At 44.3% G+C, this 19,226-nt stretch overlaps 1 protein-coding gene across 5 annotated transcripts in view; it reads right to left on the bottom strand.

Annotated features, from left to right (window-relative positions):
- Positions 1–2,231: 2,231 nt before the first annotated feature.
- LOC110524243 (protein strawberry notch homolog 2) overlaps positions 2,232–19,226 on the bottom strand; it is a 102,688-nt gene continuing 85,693 nt past the window's right edge. For all 5 annotated transcript variants that reach the window (XM_021603711.2, XM_021603710.2, XM_021603713.2 and 2 more), the window contains 20 exons: positions 19,012–19,155; positions 18,542–18,659; positions 18,180–18,285; positions 17,847–18,000; positions 15,806–15,982; positions 15,510–15,607; positions 14,799–14,881; positions 12,474–12,650; positions 12,225–12,346; positions 11,911–12,042; positions 11,514–11,649; positions 10,533–10,645; positions 9,668–9,739; positions 9,401–9,509; positions 9,104–9,319; positions 8,407–8,501; positions 7,797–7,889; positions 7,058–7,189; positions 6,478–6,745; positions 2,232–6,292 (listed from right to left, as the gene is read on the bottom strand). In XM_021603711.2, the coding sequence (XP_021459386.2) occupies positions 5,313–6,292; positions 6,478–6,745; positions 7,058–7,189; positions 7,797–7,889; positions 8,407–8,501; positions 9,104–9,319; positions 9,401–9,509; positions 9,668–9,739; positions 10,533–10,645; positions 11,514–11,649; positions 11,911–12,042; positions 12,225–12,346; positions 12,474–12,650; positions 14,799–14,881; positions 15,510–15,607; positions 15,806–15,982; positions 17,847–18,000; positions 18,180–18,285; positions 18,542–18,659; positions 19,012–19,155 (3,525 nt within the window). In that variant the 3' untranslated portion in view covers positions 2,232–5,312. The remainder of the gene's footprint in view (positions 6,293–6,477; positions 6,746–7,057; positions 7,190–7,796; positions 7,890–8,406; positions 8,502–9,103; positions 9,320–9,400; positions 9,510–9,667; positions 9,740–10,532; positions 10,646–11,513; positions 11,650–11,910; positions 12,043–12,224; positions 12,347–12,473; positions 12,651–14,798; positions 14,882–15,509; positions 15,608–15,805; positions 15,983–17,846; positions 18,001–18,179; positions 18,286–18,541; positions 18,660–19,011; positions 19,156–19,226) is intronic.

Here is a 19,226-nt window from a genome sequence, read left to right on the forward strand (position 1 = left end):
GACAAGAACATGTGGTAGCTAACTAGCTAGCTTGTCAATTGTTTACAAATAAGTTATTGAATGTGCTAGAAAGCTAAATAGCAAAGTTACCTAAAGTAGCTATTTGAACTCTGTGGCTCGTCAAAAATGACTCGTTTTGAAGGTTGGATTATGATATTTTCCTTTGAGGCTTTAAAAGTGTTCGTACACTATAATTTTGAACATTCAAAGCAATCGGGAAACGTCCATGGCATGCATTGTTGTCACCTTTGATTGCTACATAACTTTGAAGCACGAGCACCACCACCAGGGTAGACCTTGAAACTAACCCAAACATTTATTTTCGCAGCAAGAGGAGTTGCCATATTTAGCCTATAAACGCCTTCCCCGTTATTGACTGAATTAAGAAGAAATGTCGATTTAACTCCTAATGACCTAAGAAGCGAAATTGTGTTTTCAATCAAAATAATAATTATTGTGAGCTAATGTGACTAATAAAGGAATTTGTATATGTCTCAAGACAAATATACTTCACCCTTATTAAACGAAACAAATCGAATGTTAGGCTATTGTGTGTCAATTGTGGCGTTTTTACACAAACCGTTATAAATGGCCTATTTACGAGATTGACTTGTCATTTCAATAGACCGTGGCTAGGCCTACTGACTAAAATACAAGTAGCATATAGCACTTGATAGGCCTACATCTAATTTCAGATAGCCTACAGTAGCCTGGGCAAAATGAACGATTTAGCAGCTTGCTTAGTTCAAAATGGTAGACTAGTTTGTTTAACATGAAGTGAGGCAATTTCATGGTATAGGCTACTGAGGATGTTTCATCATCATTGAAAATAAGATTTTGTTCTTCACTGACTTGCCTAGTTAAATAAAGGTAAAAATAAAAATGAATTCCTATGGAGGACTGCACCTTCGGAGGAGTACCAAATTGGCACATCTCAGGAGTAGTCATTTATAGCTAATGCTAATAATTGGCCAATTAGAGGCTTTGAAACCACCGGCTGCCATGTGGGAGTGTCATAATACCCAGAAAACCTAGCGGTCAAACAGGGAAATGGTTCCAATCATTTTTCCCACAAGGGATTTTAGAAACACTTAAAATAAGGGCTGTGTTTCGTGTAGGTTTACCCTGGCGTGACGTTTTGGTAACCATGTAAATCTCAGATTCAAAAATGCAAATTAGCATAATGTAAAACTACAAATCCCTGGATGTCATATCTAGCAGATACATTTGCCATCAGGTTGTGTCAATTTAAAGGAATCTAACCTATTTATTCATTACTACATTTAGCGAACAGATAGATTCATACCTTTGCCTCAATTCAGCAGTCTCGTCCAGATTATCATGGCATTTGCAGTTCTTTATGATAGCCACATTAGCAGCTGATTCGTTTTATTTTGGAGGATAAATCCAGATGAATATATTGAAAAGTCACCTTTTCCTAGAGAGATTTACACGGTTATCAGAACCTCACCAGGATAAGCCTACACCAATCACAGCCCTTATTTGAAGTGTTTCTAAAATCCCCTATGGGAAAAAATGAATGGTGGAAAAATGATTGGAACCATTTCCCTGTTTGACCTCTAGGTTTTATGGGTATTATAAGTCATACTGTGGTATTCTATAGCAGGGTTTCACAAAGTCATCCTGGGGCCCTCCCTGGGTGGACATTGTTTTTTGCTTGAGCACTACACAGCTGATTAAAATAACCAACTCATCAAGCTTTGGGTATCTGAATCAGCTGTGTAGTGCTAGGGCAAAAAAACGACTTTGGGAAACCCAGCTCTATAGAATGTGGCTTCAAAGCCTCTAATTGGCCAATACACAGCATCAAATATCCAGGGTTTATATACACATAATTGGTACTGCCTCTATTTTGGGAAGAATTGGGAGTTAACCCAAGTTGTTCTAAAATCAGTCACATCACTCCAGTGATGTGAGGACTTGCAAGGACTCTGCATAGCAAAGTCTGTCACATGAAATAAAGGCCTTGGGCTGTATTTACACAGGCAGCCGATTCAGAACTTTTCCCACATATTGGTCTTTTGACAATAATTGGACAAAAGATCCGAATTGGGCCGTGTAAACGGAAAATATCAGAATTGTGTAAACGGAGCCGTAGTCAGAAGTATTAATCACCATCTGTTTAAGAAGTGTATGTGTTCATTTATGCACGTATAGGCCACAGCCGCTCCAGAAGGTCTTTATTCACAATAAAAAAAAGGTAAACACCATTTTTGCAATCTTCAGTTTTATTTGTTGTTGGTTTACAAAGTTAAGATTGCACTATGATATATTCCTTCCTTTTGTTATGAGTAGAAAACCTTTAAAGAATTAGTCGAAAGGCTTTTAATATATTTTTTTTACAATATATACATTTCGATCTAAATTATAAATATATAGAAAAACAAAAGCACAACCCAGAATAAAAGTGCTGAACACAGTTTACAGAAAAAATAACCTTTGTTTAAAAATACATACAATCAGTAGCATGTTTTTAGTTGTTTTTGTTAGCAATAAATTATTTTAATGTGATACTTCAAAAAAAACGTGTACTATTTTTTTTTTAAAGCTGAAGAAACAAGGATGGTTACAGTTATACAAAAATGCAATCCATCAAAAGGTCAGGAATACAACAAGCTTGCAACTCTCAATGTTAACAGACAACAGTAACTTGATTATGCCATTCTTAGTGCAAATTTCGGAAAATGAAAAAGACCTAGCTAAAAGATAAATTGCTGTTAATTTTTTCAAACCGTGTTTGTCCGTTTCCCCAGGTTTATAATGCATATTACTTCATGTGAGCGTTATACCACACAGTCCATTGGCCATAGGTGAAGCATGGGACACAAACTGTTAGATTGAGAAAATGTTTGGATTTATTGGAATGTGCCTGATGAGGAATTATATTTAGGACAATCTGAAGCACAAGAGAGAGAGAGAGAGAGAGGGCTATGAGATGGGTAACTACGAGAACACGGGCCTGAGCTATTGGATGTCTGGGTTATGTTTGAATCTGTCAGAAAGTGGGTAAAGAATCTGCACATACAAGTATATCCAAGTGCAAATCTGCTCAAAATCTTTGTCAGCATTAAAATGTATTAAAAAAAAGACGACAACAGATAATGTTCCATAAAAGAAACAGAATTTGATCTTTGCCCTAAGATAGCATAAACACTTAAAATCACCAACAATTCACAACACTTACCGACAAACAAACCCATCACAAGTCTCAAACATAAAAAAATACAGCAAGAGTCGCAGCACAGAATGAAGAAATAAAATAGTACTAAAATGTGTATTGGTTAGTTTCACCACTGTTGTTAGGGAAAACAATAACATTTCTCTTAACTCCCCGCCAATCAATACATGTCTAAGATTTCTTCCTGAGATTGCTATAATAGGTCAGATCTAGCCAGTAACTACAGGGGGGTGGAATACTTTGGTATCTCTTTGCATTCTAAAGTTCTGGCAGAAGCTGTAAAAGTTGGAACGATTCTACTTAAGTCACAAGCAGAATCAGATAAAAGAACTGAAAAGAAACAAACCAACCACCCTGTACAGCACAGTGCAATATTATTTGGTGGCAGGCTATAAACTTATTTTTTTGTTTTTATAATCTTGAAAACTAGAAACATCCCTGACCAAAAGTATCATCAGGAAAACAATCTAAAAACAACATGTCCCTTAAATATAAATAACAATTATAATTATCATAATAACAAGGATGACAAAAACATCAAGAGCACATTGCTTTTATCCCCATCACAATGTTTATACAAAGTTCATAAGTATTTCAGATGTCTTTAACTACAGACTACGAGTAGAACAGAAAGAAAGAGGAATACAATTCTTACCATGCACAGGTGAATCTATAACCTTCGGCTGTGGAGCATAAACAGTACTTAGACTTCTAAATGTCTTGTTTATTGCTTTTGATTGGTTGAACTTACCCAGGCTTCTCATGAACAAAATACAGTGCATCCATTTCACAAAGACAGACATATCTCACAGATTCTGAAATGTATAATATACGATATACATATAATATGGACTAAAACAAATTCATATTAATATTGGTCAGAAAGTTGAACAAAACAAAATAACAAATGCACTCGACACTTTCCTGAGAACTTCAAATGAAAAGCAAACCATGGGTCACATCGTTGGATGAATGTTGTGTAGACTTAAAAAGTTGGATATTTGACACCATTTTAAAACCATCCACCCAATTGCATTAAACCAGCAGTATCTATCCCATCTAACCCCTGTTCTCGGTTTATCACAAGGCCTGGGAAAGCAGGGTTCCAACACAGTCTGCCGATGGGCTGAAGAGACCGCTATAGTGTAGGGTCCACAGACAGGCATACACATACTGAGTTGTGGTGTGGGGGCTATCCCTGGCTCACCACCATCATAGATTCAACAGTGGGGTAAGTTAAATACAAATATAATAAATTAAGATGCCAATGCTTCGAGTATAAATCTATACATTAGGCCTATATGGGTTTCAAAGACTACATTTAAGTAGGTTTCCAAAGGCACTGTTACAATGGCAGACTTTTCTTTTCCCCCTCCCTTCTTTTTTTAAAAGCGAGACACAGGCGTGAGTGATGATAGAAACTGCAGGGAGAGGGGGACACAAGGGAGAGGAAGGGGCTAAAACTAAAACATTTCACCCCTATGAACCAATCTGCCCTGTGTTGATTTTTCCAGTTTGAAGTTTTTGAGTGGAGCCCTTGGTTTAATCAAACCAAGCGTTGCAAGATAGCCCAATTCAAGTCGATGCAATGGTGATGAGGCAACACAGAAAAGCAAACACACAACAGATGTGCATGAAAGGCAGTTGGAAGCCAGCAACGTTACCAATGATACCCAACATAACCAGAAGGGGAAGCTGTGGTTCTAGAAAAATATGTTTATACATTGTGATTTCCTCAACAAAGCAACACAATTCCAACTGTGATGGATCATTTAAAAAGCACATGCGCTTTTGATATTCTTAAAAACAAAATCAAACCCAGGTGGAATTGTGTTTCTTCAAATGAGTCAAGTCTCGGTGTAGAAACTGTGGTTTTGAGCCCCCCTACTCTCTCAATGAAGGGACCCGGCCAATTCCACCCGGGTCATTCGTTCACCATCTCCGAATGAGACCAAACCATTTGGTCTCGTGAACGTGCCCCTGGCCTGTGGATCCAGAGCCTGGAGAGGGATGGGGAAGAGAAGAGCACAGGACAGGCAGTGGTGTGACTAGGCCCTGAGGGGAGCGTTCCCGCTCAGCAGCTAGAGGACAGACAGCCACACTGAAGAGGTTGTTACGCAGAGTCCCATTCGTTCGGCTGGTACTGGATAACCGACTGGCGGTCCACACTGGTCCGCATCATGTTGTCCAGGACCTCGCGCGCGTTGATGAGTGTGTCCGTGCTGCAGTGGCTGTTGGCTAGAGGGAGGGGCTGCTGTTCTGAGGGGGCAAGGGCCGAGGAGGAGAAGTGAGAGGGGGTGGAGGGGGACGAGACATGAGCCACTGTGTTGGAGGAAGAGGAGGAGGTAGAAGAGGTCGAGGGGTTAGTAGCTGTCTGGCTGGACAGAGAGTAAGGCAGAGAGTCTGGATGGTCAAGGATATAGTAGTCCTGGTGGGCGCTGTTGATTAAAGGCTGATCTGACCACTGCTGTAGCTGTGGTTGTATCTGCTGTGGCGACTGTAGCTGCCGCTGTTTGATCAGCGGTGGCTGTAGAGGTTGCTGCAGAATGTGTGCTGTGTTCTGGGCGGCGAGTGCGTGCCGCGATATCAGTCTCTCCAGGTCAAAGTCGGAGCCCCCTGTCAGGCTGATCAGGCCCAGGACTCCCTCCGTGCTGTCTGGGGAGGGAGAGGAGCTCACCGTCAGGTCCAGGACCTCCTCCCCAACCCGGAAGGGCTTGGTGGTGGAGGTTGGAGCGGGCTGCATTGGGGGCAGGGAGGGGAAGTGGTGGGGGAAGTGGGAGAAGATGCTGGCCATGCTGGGGAGCTGGTTGATCGGGCTGGGCTGGGGTTTGGGCTGTAGTAGAGGCTTGACCTGTAAAGGCTTGGCCTGGATCAGGCTCTGGTAGAAGTTCTGAGTCCTGTGGCTCTGAGACTGGCTGTGGGGCTGGCTGTAGGGCTTGGCAAGCAGGTGTATGTCCTGAAGCTGCCGCTGCTCGGCTAGCCTCTGCTCCTGGGCATGCTGCTCCCTCTCCTTGCGCCTCCTCTTTACCTCCTCATCCATTTTGAGAAGCTCCACTCGCACACGGGCCACGCAGTTTTCTGGGATCTTGATACCTAGGAGAGAAAGAGAGGGTATTATGTTTACATTTGTTTATACAAGTCGATAATTTGGCTCAGTTGATAGCAGCATAGCCTGTTGTGCCGTTTGATTTTGGCCACTGAAAAAACACATTTGCCAAGACATTCAGTGATGGTGTGTGTGTGTGTGTGTGAATTGCATGAAGTTGTTGAGTACTCACCGACTTGCTTGTTACTATTTTTGGTTTTGAGGCGTACAATTTGCAGGATGCTGGAGCTGGTGATGTCAGAGACCACGTCAGCCACGCGCTTCCAGACACGCAGCAGCGCCCCGCACAGCATGTGGTACTGGCGCAGACGCATACCCTGCAGACACTCCTGTCCCTCCTCGATCTTCTTACACTTCCCGTTCCAGTTAGCATGGCTACATTTCCCAAAGGAGAAATTGAACTGGCTCTCCCAGCTGTCCTTGGCTTGGTCTGGGGTCACCTACGAGGGGAACCCCATGTTAAACACCTGTTTGTATGTATATTGGACCTTACATTACAGGATAGAAACAGGACTGTATTTCCTGTTTCACTACTTTGTTTATTCCACTAGAGGGAAGCATTCACTACAGAAAACCACAACAGAGACATTTCCTGCAAAACAACAGACAAATCTCTTTGCCGTGTTCTGAGTGGAAACCTGTGTGCATGTCAGTAAACCCGATAGCTGTTCCATCAGCCGACCAACAGACTTCTATCCGTGTGGGTGTGTCCCTGTGTGTGCACGGTGTGTGTGTGTCAGACTGAGCCCTACCTTGCGGTAGCGTTGCTGCAGGTTGTCCAGGCTCTCAGGGTGGGCCTGCTTGCCGATGTTGGGCTTGTAGACGATGAAGTTCCTCCCTCGGCCCTGCTCCGCCAGCAGCACACAAGGGTGGTTCCCCCGCAACTGAGGAACACATAGGAGACGGAAATTATTTGAAAGTTCTGTAAAATACTTTCATGTGTTTTCCTCTGGGCACTATTGAACTCCGTCTGTACAATTGTTTTAAACCACCAATAAATCAAATCAAGAAAGAAGCGGAAGATTTATAGTGCGTTTAACTGGGTGTGTGTGTGTTTGCATGGAGGGTAATTGTAGACTGAATAGTAATTTCTTTGTTGAATTGTAGTATGAACCAAGTGAATGTAACTACAGTATAATAAAAAAAACAGCATCAGGAAGGACGAGACAGTGTATATTGTTCACTCTTGCCACTACAATTAATACTGAATAAAATGATCCTTCTTTAGGTTCACAATTCCATTCTACTCCCTTGATGTGGGATGAAAGAGACCCACTCCAAAGAACAGAGAATTGAACAGAGGAAACTGGACCCATCTGAACTGTCATTCACCTCTGGGAAACAGCCAGTCTGGAAGCTGTTCCAGCGCTGATTGAGCCCTGAGGAGGTACAGGGACTCACAGTATCACAGGCTTCCTGGTACTGCATCAGTATGCGTGCTGGGACATGCAGAGCATCGCTCTCTGCTCTATGGTAGCCAGCTAGACTCACCTTGTAGGAGAGGTAGAAGCCTTCGTCAGGACTGTTGAGGTTCTGGGCCTTCTCGTAGGCCTCCTCCCAGGGCATCCCTCTATCCACGCTGATCTATAGGGGTGACAGGGCAGAGGGCAAAGGTTAGAGTAGCTGCCCTATGGGAAAGCAATACACAGAAAGTACCCACTATAGGCATGAGTCAATATTCTAACACACACAAAAATCAGTGCCCAAACCCACCCACCCCCCCCTCCCGCGCCTGCACGCACAGCTCCTGGTCCTGGTTGTGTTGGTTTGAAATGTCAACTCTAGGTTAGCCTGCAGCGAAGGCAAGGCAGGAAGCCGGAGACACTAGTAATTATCTCTTTGCCTCTTTGGTTGTGTATGTGGGAAACACTACTCTTTTGTTGTGTCGCGTCAATGATAGGAAGTGTTTTGTTTTTATTTCTAGGTTTAGTCTCAGATGTAATGTCTACTTTTCAGGCCAGAGAAGAGGCAACAGCACTGATTTAGTTACAAAACACAGATCAGCATGCAAATTTGGTATGAGGCATCACTGTAAAAATATAGATTGATAATCATATTGTACATGAATAATGTAGCAATGTACCATGGGAGTGATGCCTACCTTGTAGAGCACAACCTGTCCGTCCTGGGGGTTACCCACTGTCATGAAGGTTTCCTGTTTCTCCTCATAGATTTCATCGTTACCTGGGGCCAGATCTGAAAGACAGGACACAGTGTTCCAGTCAGGAGACATATCTATCATCTCTATACAGAGCCTCAGTACCATCACAAGCTATCAGCCTCATGCTTCTGTTCATGGAAGAATATTCTAGGAAGGCCAAATGCAGCACGGCGGATTTGTTTGAATGGTATGTGGAATGCTATTCATATGCAGCATATGGTTCTAAATGTGTATAGTTGGCCTTTACTATACAACCTAAGGGGCTCCAGAGTGGCACAGGGGTTTAAGGCACTGCATCTTAATGCTAGAGGCGTCACTACAGACCCTGGTTCGATTCCAGGCTGTATCACAACCGGCTGTGATTGAGAGTCCCATAGGGCGGCGCACAATTGGCCCAGCGTCGTCCGGGTTAGGGTTTGGCAAGGGGGAGGCCGTCACTGTAAATAAGAATGTGTTCCTAACCGATTTGCCTAGTTAAATAAATACAAATTAAATAAATATGGGAAAGTGCACCCTTTTATTGACTCGGGTTTTATGTGTAGACATAAAATATCCAAGCACCACTACCACCTCATGTTAAGAGTCTCCATACTGTAATGTAGAAATGCTGCCTAGTGTGAGTGTTGGAACTCTATACCTAAGATGCCCATGTCGTATTTGCCCTCCTTCTTGTCCTTTTCGATCAGGTAGTCAAAGTTGTCAGTGAAGTACTGGAACAGAGAGTTCTGCTTGTGGACCTCCAGGCCCAGGATCCTGTTGAGGAACTTGGTGATGCTGCAGTCTTTCTCAGTACTGAGACCAAAGCGAGGCTCCTTGCAGAAGATGCCCACGTCCATCATGCCATGCTTCATGTCTGAAACAGGGAATAAAGTCATTATTTCAATGTAGCTTTGGACAGGACTTGCATAATGTTTGGGACACGCACTCAACATACCTCTGAAGAACAGGGAATCGCCCCCGGGGTAGCCTTTGGGAGGGGACACCTTGCTCTCAATGTGACCCAGGATGGCTTTGGTGATCTTATCTAGAGCCTTGGTACCATACTACAGAGAATACAAATAGGGAAACAAGTCATTTAAGAGGTCAGGACACTGTCCATCCCCCCAGAATCTCCAACACAACGAATCACAGGTAATGCCAATTTGACTTCTATACAAGCGGAAGCATGATCACTGTTGGCGTAATTCAAGCCAGTGCATACCTTGTTTTCAAAGTTGTATTTGCTCAGGTCTCTGGACTCTGTGGCTCTCCTGTCACCGTGGGTCAATGCACCCTGGACATAGGAACACACTGTTAATACTAATAGTCTATATATATATATATATATATATATATCACATACTGAAACACCAGCTACAAACACATTTTTCTCAACTTCAGACACCTAAAGCATAGAGGCACTGAATTGACACCACTGCCAAAACATGTCAAATGCACAGATTGTGACTTAAGGTCCACTTGAAGCCAGCTGCTGAGTTAGCTGGTGCCCACAAAGGAATGTTCTGGGATGAAAACAAAGGGGTGTTTCTGCCAGATATGAGGTCACTGCTCATCTGGAGGCAGCCAAACATGTATTCAGCGGCTAGGAGAGAGGGGAAGAAGAGGCGCTGGGTCCTGGCATGGCATAACCCATTCTGAGGCGGGCAGAGACACCCCCCCCCCCCCTTCAGAGAGAGAAGGCAAATTAATGACTGGAGTAAAGACATTACAATATGGAAAACTGTCTCATAGGAATCTCATAATTACCCAGACCTGGGTGTGTTCCAAAGTCTGAAAATAACCTTATTATTCAGACCAAAGGAGGACCGGAGGCATTTCCTGGGTTTGAAATGTTGCGTGAAAGGTGTTTATGTGAACTCAGGTGACTATACAGAGCAGCTGGTCAATAGGACAGAGCAGTGCCCAGACTATGGTGTGATAGTGGGGGGGTGGGGGGAGAGATATACTGACTACGGGAAAAAAGGGTGGCCCCTGCTCCTAAGTTATTAGCTCAGCATACCAATCTTCACTCCAGTAAAACACAGACTTATGGGATGAGTAGTAGTTGAGGTAAGAGCCACACGTACCAGGCTCTCCAGTCTCTTGGCCACGATGGAGGCAAAGCGTCTCTCCCCGGCCAGCTCAGAGATGAGGAAGATGTACTCTGGAGCCGTCACCTGGTTGGAGCGATGGGTACGACCTGGTGAATCACACACACAGAGGAGGAAGACCAGTCAGAACAGACAGACTCAGATGGAACAAGTTGGTTAGGTTGATTTCAATGATGTATGAACAGAGGCTGATTTCCTGGTAAATCTGTCTCTGAATAGAGAAGTGTCTTACCAAGAGCCACCCAGCACATCTTTTCTATGGAACATATTTTTCCTGGAACACCTAGGCCACCTGACTGTTTGTGTGTGTGTGTGTATTGTTGTTAGTGTAAACAGTGTCTGTCAATCAGGCCCACACATGTCAACCCACGCAGTAAGTTGCTCCCCAAGGGAGCACGGCTGACGGGAAGTCAGTTAATTACTGCAAACAATTCATTCACAGACCGCAATGTGTGTGTGCGCACAGGCCTGCTTTTCCACTGTTGTTGGGTGCAAAATTGCTGTATATCTAGCAGACAGCACCGGATATTAAGGCTAATTATATTATTCTGATTTAGTTGAACACCTCTCTCCCTGCAGCCAGACAAAACTGCACCACCTCCAAATTAAGATTCTCAGCATTAATAAATGTGACTCATTCTAATCATTAGAATGTCTCGCCTCCTTAGGTCCAAAAAGACAAAACATTTTAATTTGATATACATCAAATGATGGAATCTGTCTTTAGGGGAGGCCATTTGAAGAGGCAGCAGATACTAATGAAATGACATTTTATCAGGCTAGGGTGAAACACATCTAGCAGTGGATTGTGTGAAGAGAGATTACAGGTTACACACACTGAGTGACAGTGTGTGTGTAACCTGCATTGAGGAGAGTCTAACCCTGACCCTAACCATGAACACGACCTAACCTAACCTATCTATCTGACCTTTAACCCCTGGTCCTCTCCAGACTCACCAAACTGCTGAATGGCTCTGTCTGCACTCCAGGGCAGCTCCAGCGTCATGTGGACCCTCCGACACTGGTTCTTCACCCGCTTGTCTGCCTGCAGGGAGATGCCCGAGCTGGCCGCCTCTGAGATGATGGCCACCAGCTGGGGAGAGGAGGAGAGAGGGGTGGAGGAGAGCGGGAAGGAGGTTAGCGGATAGAAAAAAACACTAACACTGCAAGACAGACCACAGAATAATGCTGTGGTATGCTGTCATAAGATATCACAGGATCGTGATTTTCTAAGCAAGAACAAACACATTCTGTGAGCGAGGCCCTTCGACTTGCAGAGCCACTTGTGATACATGTTGAATGTTTCTAGAGAGGTTGCCTGGTGCTCAAATAGCGGTCCAGTCCAGTGTCTCACCTTCTCTCCGCACATGAAGCGGTCCTTCTCCTTAAGGTTGATGTGGTCGATGGTATGGCTCTGCTCCGCACGCGACTCGTAGCGCACGCTCCCGTCAGGCCGTCGCACCACACGCCCCTTACGACCAGTCATCTACAAAAGAGGTTAGAAGGCATCAACAGAGAACTACAGCCCAGTTCGTATCCAATATTCATCTCACCCTTTTTCTGATGGAGCCCTCACATTACACTTACTTCATTCGAATGTCTCTCTTTCAGAGTACTCTTTTTCTATCAGGTGGAATGGACACGTCTCTGCAACATAGGGGTACGTACCTCCGAGACTTTCTCTGGACCTCCCAACTTGTCGATGAGTTCATCCAGAGTGTTCAGAGGTAGCTCCTTCCCCAGGTCAGCGATCTTGTTCAGGAGGTCCTGCTTCATCTCCTCTATCCTGGCTGTAGAGAACCCAACCAAACCCAGACAGAGAGGCATGTTAACAACTGTAACCAGAGTCACAGTCATAAAACCACCAAGGAGAGACCACAGGAAGATGCCCCCCAAATGTCTGCCAAGTGTTTTTACTGTCGACGAAGATGACGTCGTCGTCGTTGTTGTTGTCCAGCAGGGAGTCGGGTGAGGAGTTGGAGTCGGTGTCCATGCCGTCCGTGTCCGTGCTGCTGTCGTCACTGATGTTGATTACACCCCCCGGATCCACCATGGTGTGCTTTGGGAACTTGGGCTGCCGGCCCCTGGGCTTACCTAGTGGACAGAACGCACATGACTGAATTCAGACTGTGGCTCAGTGGCTTCACCTGAATAGTCCATGATGAGATTTTAACCGGATGTGATGAGGCAACACTTTGCAACATATAAAAATAAAATTGCTATTATCATTATATAATAGGTGTGTAACGGTTCACCACGTATTGTGGTTTTGGGGTCACACGGTTTGGTTTTGGTAAGACAGGAAAATTAAATGCCACCCATAATGTTCAGCATTTGCAATGGTCCTGGCATGGTCTGTTGTGACCGGATTGTTATGTTGGGCCTTTCAAGTTTCCACTCGGACGCTGTGAGGTGGGACCATGTAGAATGTGGAAATTTAACCGTTATGACGTTGTAAATAACAGTTGGATGCATTCATGTGATTTGAACTCGTTGAGAACTGCCGATTGGCTAAATGCTTCTAAACAAATTCTAGAGTTCAAAAACCACATTAATAGATGGCTTTTGATAAATAATTTTTTGTTGTTGCATTTAACTGCCCGGAAATACTGTTATAGAGGCCATTTCCTTAGTAGTTGACGTCAGAGGTCAGCATGTGGGAGAAGCGTGTGCTCAGGATGGATGAGTTTCCCACTAGTAATTACCAGTTTGAAGGGCCGTTCATGTGGTAAATTCCCACTTGGTTACAAACGCACCACAACACTGCCTCCATCAGATGCGGACACTCATAAAGGGGGTGTGTCTGTAGCACAGTACATCTCTCGCTTTGGGGTAATCTCCCGCTTTGGGGTAATCTCCCGCTTTGGGGTAATCTCCCGCTTTGGGGTAATCTCCCGCTTTGGGGTAATCTCCCGCTTTGGGGTAATCTCCCGCAAGAGGGAAGTTCATAACATGTCTCTAGCACTTTCACAAGGTGCTAAAACCCCCTATTCTCAACCACCGAGAATGGGCGCAGATCTGCGGTGTAAAAAATAAACATAGCCTACCTATTGCTCTTGTCATTTGTTTGGCCCAGGCAGAATCAGCTGCCAAGGGCTGATTGGATGTGGAGGGGAGACTGTCGTTGTTGTTGTTTCTGACACGCTGATCAGACCACCCGCCTTGCATGCGCATACATTCAATCATTTCATCCAAACTGCTCGCGAACGTCAACGGGCGTCTACATAGCCAGGCGCTATAATAGGACTTGGTTCTATTGTAAACGCTTGACGCAATGCAAGTCCCGCCTCTCCCATCTACTCATTGGGTGATTGAACGATGAACGAGGTCCATACTCTAGTCCAGTTGGTGGCGGTAATGCACCTTAAAGTTGCCAACCACCATATAAAATCCACAGAAGAAGAATGAACGAGACAAGATTAATCAAAGAAAAACGAACTAAAACGAACTAGGTTTCCCCTTTTATCTTTGGATAAAATGTCGGTGTAGAGAACACACAATGTTGTGTGACCATACTGTACGTATTTCAGGTAAAACAACAACCCAATGTTAATCTCACAGGACAAATCAGCTAGCAACAGTAAGCTAGCTATGTTTTGTGTATGTTTCGGCCTTAATATAGTTGGTTTTGGTATTTTAACCTGTGTGTCATGAACACGTCTGGTAGGGATAGACAAAATCAACATGCACCCGCGGAACTGGTTTGGTCATCATGTTAGCGTTTCCGTCTTGCTCTGGTATACAGGGATGACGTAAATGTGTCAACATATTTGAGGTGTTGGCAGCTGCATATTCTCATTGAGCGTGGCATCATACCGTTAATGTGTTATCCACAACTCTCTGTCCATCGTCGTTGGAATCTACCGGGAAGCCAAGATTTCGCAAACCACTCAACCTCGTACAGAACTAGTTCCCGTCTGCGCCTCACAAAAGGACAGTTTGAAATGTGCCAATTAAGATTTAAACTTTGATTACAATGTAGTTGTTTTAATAGAATTATCTTAGATTTACTCATGAGGCAGAGGCCTACAACGCAGCATACGCATATCCCATAGGCCTTGTGTTTTTTTAATGTATTAGTTTGAGTTGTGGACAAAAGCGAGGACCCCGTACCGTACGGTCTGTACTAATACCGTTACACCCGTTATATACGCAAACTCTTGACCTGACAACACAAATGCTAATTTAGACGAAGCACCTCACAGGGGGAGCGCAGAGCTTTTAGTATTTTAGTTGACGTACGTTTTCTCTTGTTTCCAGGCGCTTTCTCTCTCCTCGGCTTCTCAGAGGGAAAGTGTTTCTGTACCAGAGCTTTGAACACCCCCCTGAGGAGAAAAGACCAGACAGACAGACGGTTATCATCTGAATCTACCACTGTGGAAGGCTGACAGGATGTCAGGATAGTTCTGACAGGTTATAGAGATGTGAGTGACAAGCTCTGATTGACCTTATCATATACATTTCATGTTTCCCAGGGTCAGACGGTCCAGACAGACAGAGGAGGGTAATTTCCAGCCTGACACCAAGCTATGCTCCCAGGTAGAACATGACTGCAGGTAGAGATCTAGGATCAGCTTACCCTCCCCAAATCCTAGCCCTTAACCATTAGCTGGGAAAACAGATGAATTGAATTTGGATCAGTGTCTAGGGGAAGATTCATCCTACACCCTCAGGTAGTGGTGTTTGAGAAAAGTGACGGGTTCTGACTAAACCTTTGACTGAAGCTGGAGAGTGACAAATGGAATGTCTTTTAACTAGGAACCGGTAATGTACCCGCAACAGACAACTGATTCATGTGAAAACCACAGGCGTGTCAGACAGAAAAGTTCCGGTTACACTAGATGAAAGCTGTGGTGTTGTGTGTGAGGTTTGAGTCAGGGCTGAGACAAAGATCAATTTGCTCCAATATTGTACTTAACCAAGGCTTCAGAGAGCCAAGGACACAGGACTTACTCTGCTGCGGATACGAATCTGTCCAGGTGTCCATCATTCTCATCCAGGACCTCTCTGGTTCGGGCCTCTCCTGTAGACTGTAGACCAATCACAATGCACTGGGGAGGGGAGAAACAAGACACGAGCATGTGTCACACTTAAACATATCAACAAGAAAAAACATGGCTCTATTTTCCTTGCCCATTCAAATGCAGGGATAATTGTGATAACGCCTCTTGGCCAGAGAATCCCATCTAAATGACAATCATGGTTAAATAAAGGATTAATAAATTAATACATGTGCTGGTCAGCCTCACCTTGCCAGCCTCCAGCTCCTTATTGGCCAGCTCCACCAGGCAGCGGACCTTGGCGGCGATGCAGAGGTATTTGAAGAAGCGCTGGTGAGAAGACCAGAACTGACCCCACAGGGACTTCCTGCTGACCAAGCACAGCTCATCCGCTGCACGCATGAACACGGCCAGAGTCTCCGCCCACTGAGGACACACACATACAAGTCACATCTTTAGACATACTGTAACAGGGCAGTTACACACAGTTCACACATCACTACACACACACACACACACACCGGTAAATTTACTAGCAGTCACACAGTCTACACACAAACAAATGCAGTCACCGGTCACATTTCTCCACATAAAAACAAATCACACATTCTACCTACCTGCATGCACACTAGTGATGGGGGGGCGAAAAAAAATCTGAAGTTAAATATATTATTTTTGCGCTAGTTGGTGATACCCGAACCAAAACATCAGTATTGGTCCTTCATATCTTACTTCCAGCCATGAGCCCTGCGCGTGATTGGGAGCGCCATTTCTTGTTTCTCTTTTTCTATTGATGAAGCTTTTGTCCGGTTGAAATATGATTGATTATTTATGACAAAAACAACCTGAGGATTGATTTTAAACATCGTTTGACATGTTTCTACGAACTTTTATTGTACTTTGACTTTTCCTCTTGATGTTGAGAGTGTACATTGTGCCTTTGGATTTCTGAACTAAACGCACCAACAAAACGGAGGTTTTTGGACATAAAGGAGGGATATTATCGAACAAAACGAACATGTCTAACAAGGAGACCTGGGAGTGCCACCAGATGAAGATCATCAAAGGTAAGTGATTAATTTTAATGCTATTTCTAACTTTTGTGAGCCTTCTCCTTGGCTGTATGGTTTTAGTGGCTAGGCACTGACCTAACATAATCGCGTTGTGTGCTTTCGCCGTAAAGCCTTTTTGAAATCTGACACAGAGGTTGCATTAAGGAGAAGTTTATCTTTAAACGTATGTTAAACACTTGTATCTTTAATCAATGTTTATTTCTGTAATTTGATGTGGCTCTCTGCATTTTCACCGGATGTTTGTTTGAGACAATGATTACTGTACATAACGTGCCAATTTCAACTGAGGTTTTTGGACATAAAGATTAACTTTATCGAACAAAACACACATTTATTGTGTAACATGAAGTCCTTTGAGTGCCATCTGATGAAGATCAAAGGTTAGTGATTAATTGCTATTTCTGACTTTTGTGAGCCCTCTCCTTGGCTGGAAAATGGCTGTATAGTTTTCTGTGACTAGGCACTGACCTAACATAATCACATGGTGTGCTTTCTCCGTAAAGCCTTTTTGAACTTGGACACGGTGGTTGGATTTACAAGAAGTTATCTTTAAAATTGTGTATAATACTTGTATGTTGGAGGAATTTTAATTATGGCTTTTGTTGTATTGAATTTAGCGCCCTGCAATTTCACTGGTTGTTGTCGAGGTGGGACGCTAGCGTCCGGAATTCAATCCCATTGAGCATGTCTGGGACCTGTTGGATCGGAGGGTGAGGGCAAGGGCCATTCCCCCAGAAATATCAGGGAACTTGCAGGTGCCTTGGAAGAGTGGGGCAAGAACTGGCAAATCTGGTGCAGTCCATGAGGAGGAGATGCACCGCAGTACTTAATGCAGCTGGTGGACACACCAGATACTGACTGTTCATTTTGACCACCCCCCTTTGTTCAGGGACACATTATCCCATGTCTGCGGAACTTGTTCAGTTTGTCTCAGTTGTTGAATCTTATGATCATACAAATATTTACACGTTAAGTTTGCTTTAAATAAACGCAGTTGACAGTAAGAGGACTTTTTTGTTGTTGCCGAGTTTACATGCATACATATAGTGATCAATATGTTTGGAACATAAAATCACAGTATTGAATCGCAATACATATAGAATCGTAAGAATCTCATTACATATTGTATCGGCACCTAAGTATTGTGATATCGTACCGCGAGGTCCTCGGCAATTCCTGGACCTAACGCACGCATGCACACGTCTTCAGTCGCTCACCAGTTTGGCAGATTTGTTGTAGACCAGTTTGAAGTCATCGTCCAGGCTGATTTCTTCGATGCGGAAGGACACCCCTGAGAAGCTCAGCTGCCGGGCGATGTACATCCCACTCACCTTCATGTCCATTGCAACAATCTCCATGGCGCCCACACCCCTGTCAACCAAAAAGCCAAACCACACAGCCTGTCAGCTATGCTGTATTCTAAATACCAGGACTAGTCTGGTAGCCAAACCATTACAATATGTTATTCTCACAACATAGATAATCATATACATTTTAATTATAAGATGGTGATATAAATCAGGAAAAGGGCGTGTGGAATGAGGCCAGACCTCTTCTCGATGGCGTGCAGGAAATCATCAAAGGTCTTGAAAGGCGTGCCGTCGCCCCAGATCCCCAGGCGGCTCATATAAATCATGTTCTTTGGCTCAGAGGCACCTGAAGGGCGACAGAGAAGCAGGGGTGAGATATTGATACAGAGAGAGCGAGAGACAGAGAACAAGTATAACTAAGAGACCCAGAGGAATTGAAAGAAAGACCGGGAGGGAGAGGAAGACAAAAACAGGCTGAATGAGATAAAGCAGGAAATCAGACAGGAACAAGTAGACAAACAGTCCTAAAGTACAGGCATTGTGAGAAAGAGCGATTGTGAAAGAGAAGACAGAGGTCCAGGTACAGTGTGAGAACGGCCCACCTGTGGCACTGGCATAAACCACCCTGGCCAGGGGCAGCTTGTGCTGCAGGTCCAGCACGGCCTTGCCCATCTTGGTGGACGTGGCATTCTTGGCCTTGTGGCATTCGTCAAACACAATCTAGGAACATGGTCAAGGGGAAAACGCTGCTACAATGTGAACCTGCCCAGCGTAAACATGCTGATTGAGCTAAACTTATGTTCAAGGATAATTGGTAGTCACTGTACGAGATGGCCATGCTAGACGGGCAATTTCATCAGGACGTATTTGTTCTTATTTTAGGGCTCGCTTCAGTAATAGCGGTTAGAACATGCAGTAGTTCTAGGATGGCCAGTGCATTGACTGGATTGTCAATTTACAACAATTCTATACGTAGACAGAAATCCTGATAGAGCCACGGACCCGGACCATCTACAATCAGATATTATCAGGTTAATAGTGACCAAGGTGGTAGTGTAGTGTATAAGGATACGACGCCGTCAAAGCCGGGCTTGCACCAGTCCAGGATCTGCTTGAGTCTGGTGCGGCGCTGCCCTCCTGCTTGACTCTCACCAATCAGAGCAGAGTATGTCGCAAACAGGACTCCTTCTGAGGTAGCTGTGTCGCCATACTTTATCTACAGAAAGCGACACAAGCAGAGGTTAAACAAGACAGCATTTGTGCTTACAGACCCTCAGAAGACAACAT

This window comes from Oncorhynchus mykiss, chromosome 5 (assembly GCF_013265735.2).
Source record: "Oncorhynchus mykiss isolate Arlee chromosome 5, USDA_OmykA_1.1, whole genome shotgun sequence".
Classification (NCBI taxonomy): Eukaryota; Metazoa; Chordata; class Actinopteri; order Salmoniformes; family Salmonidae; genus Oncorhynchus; species Oncorhynchus mykiss.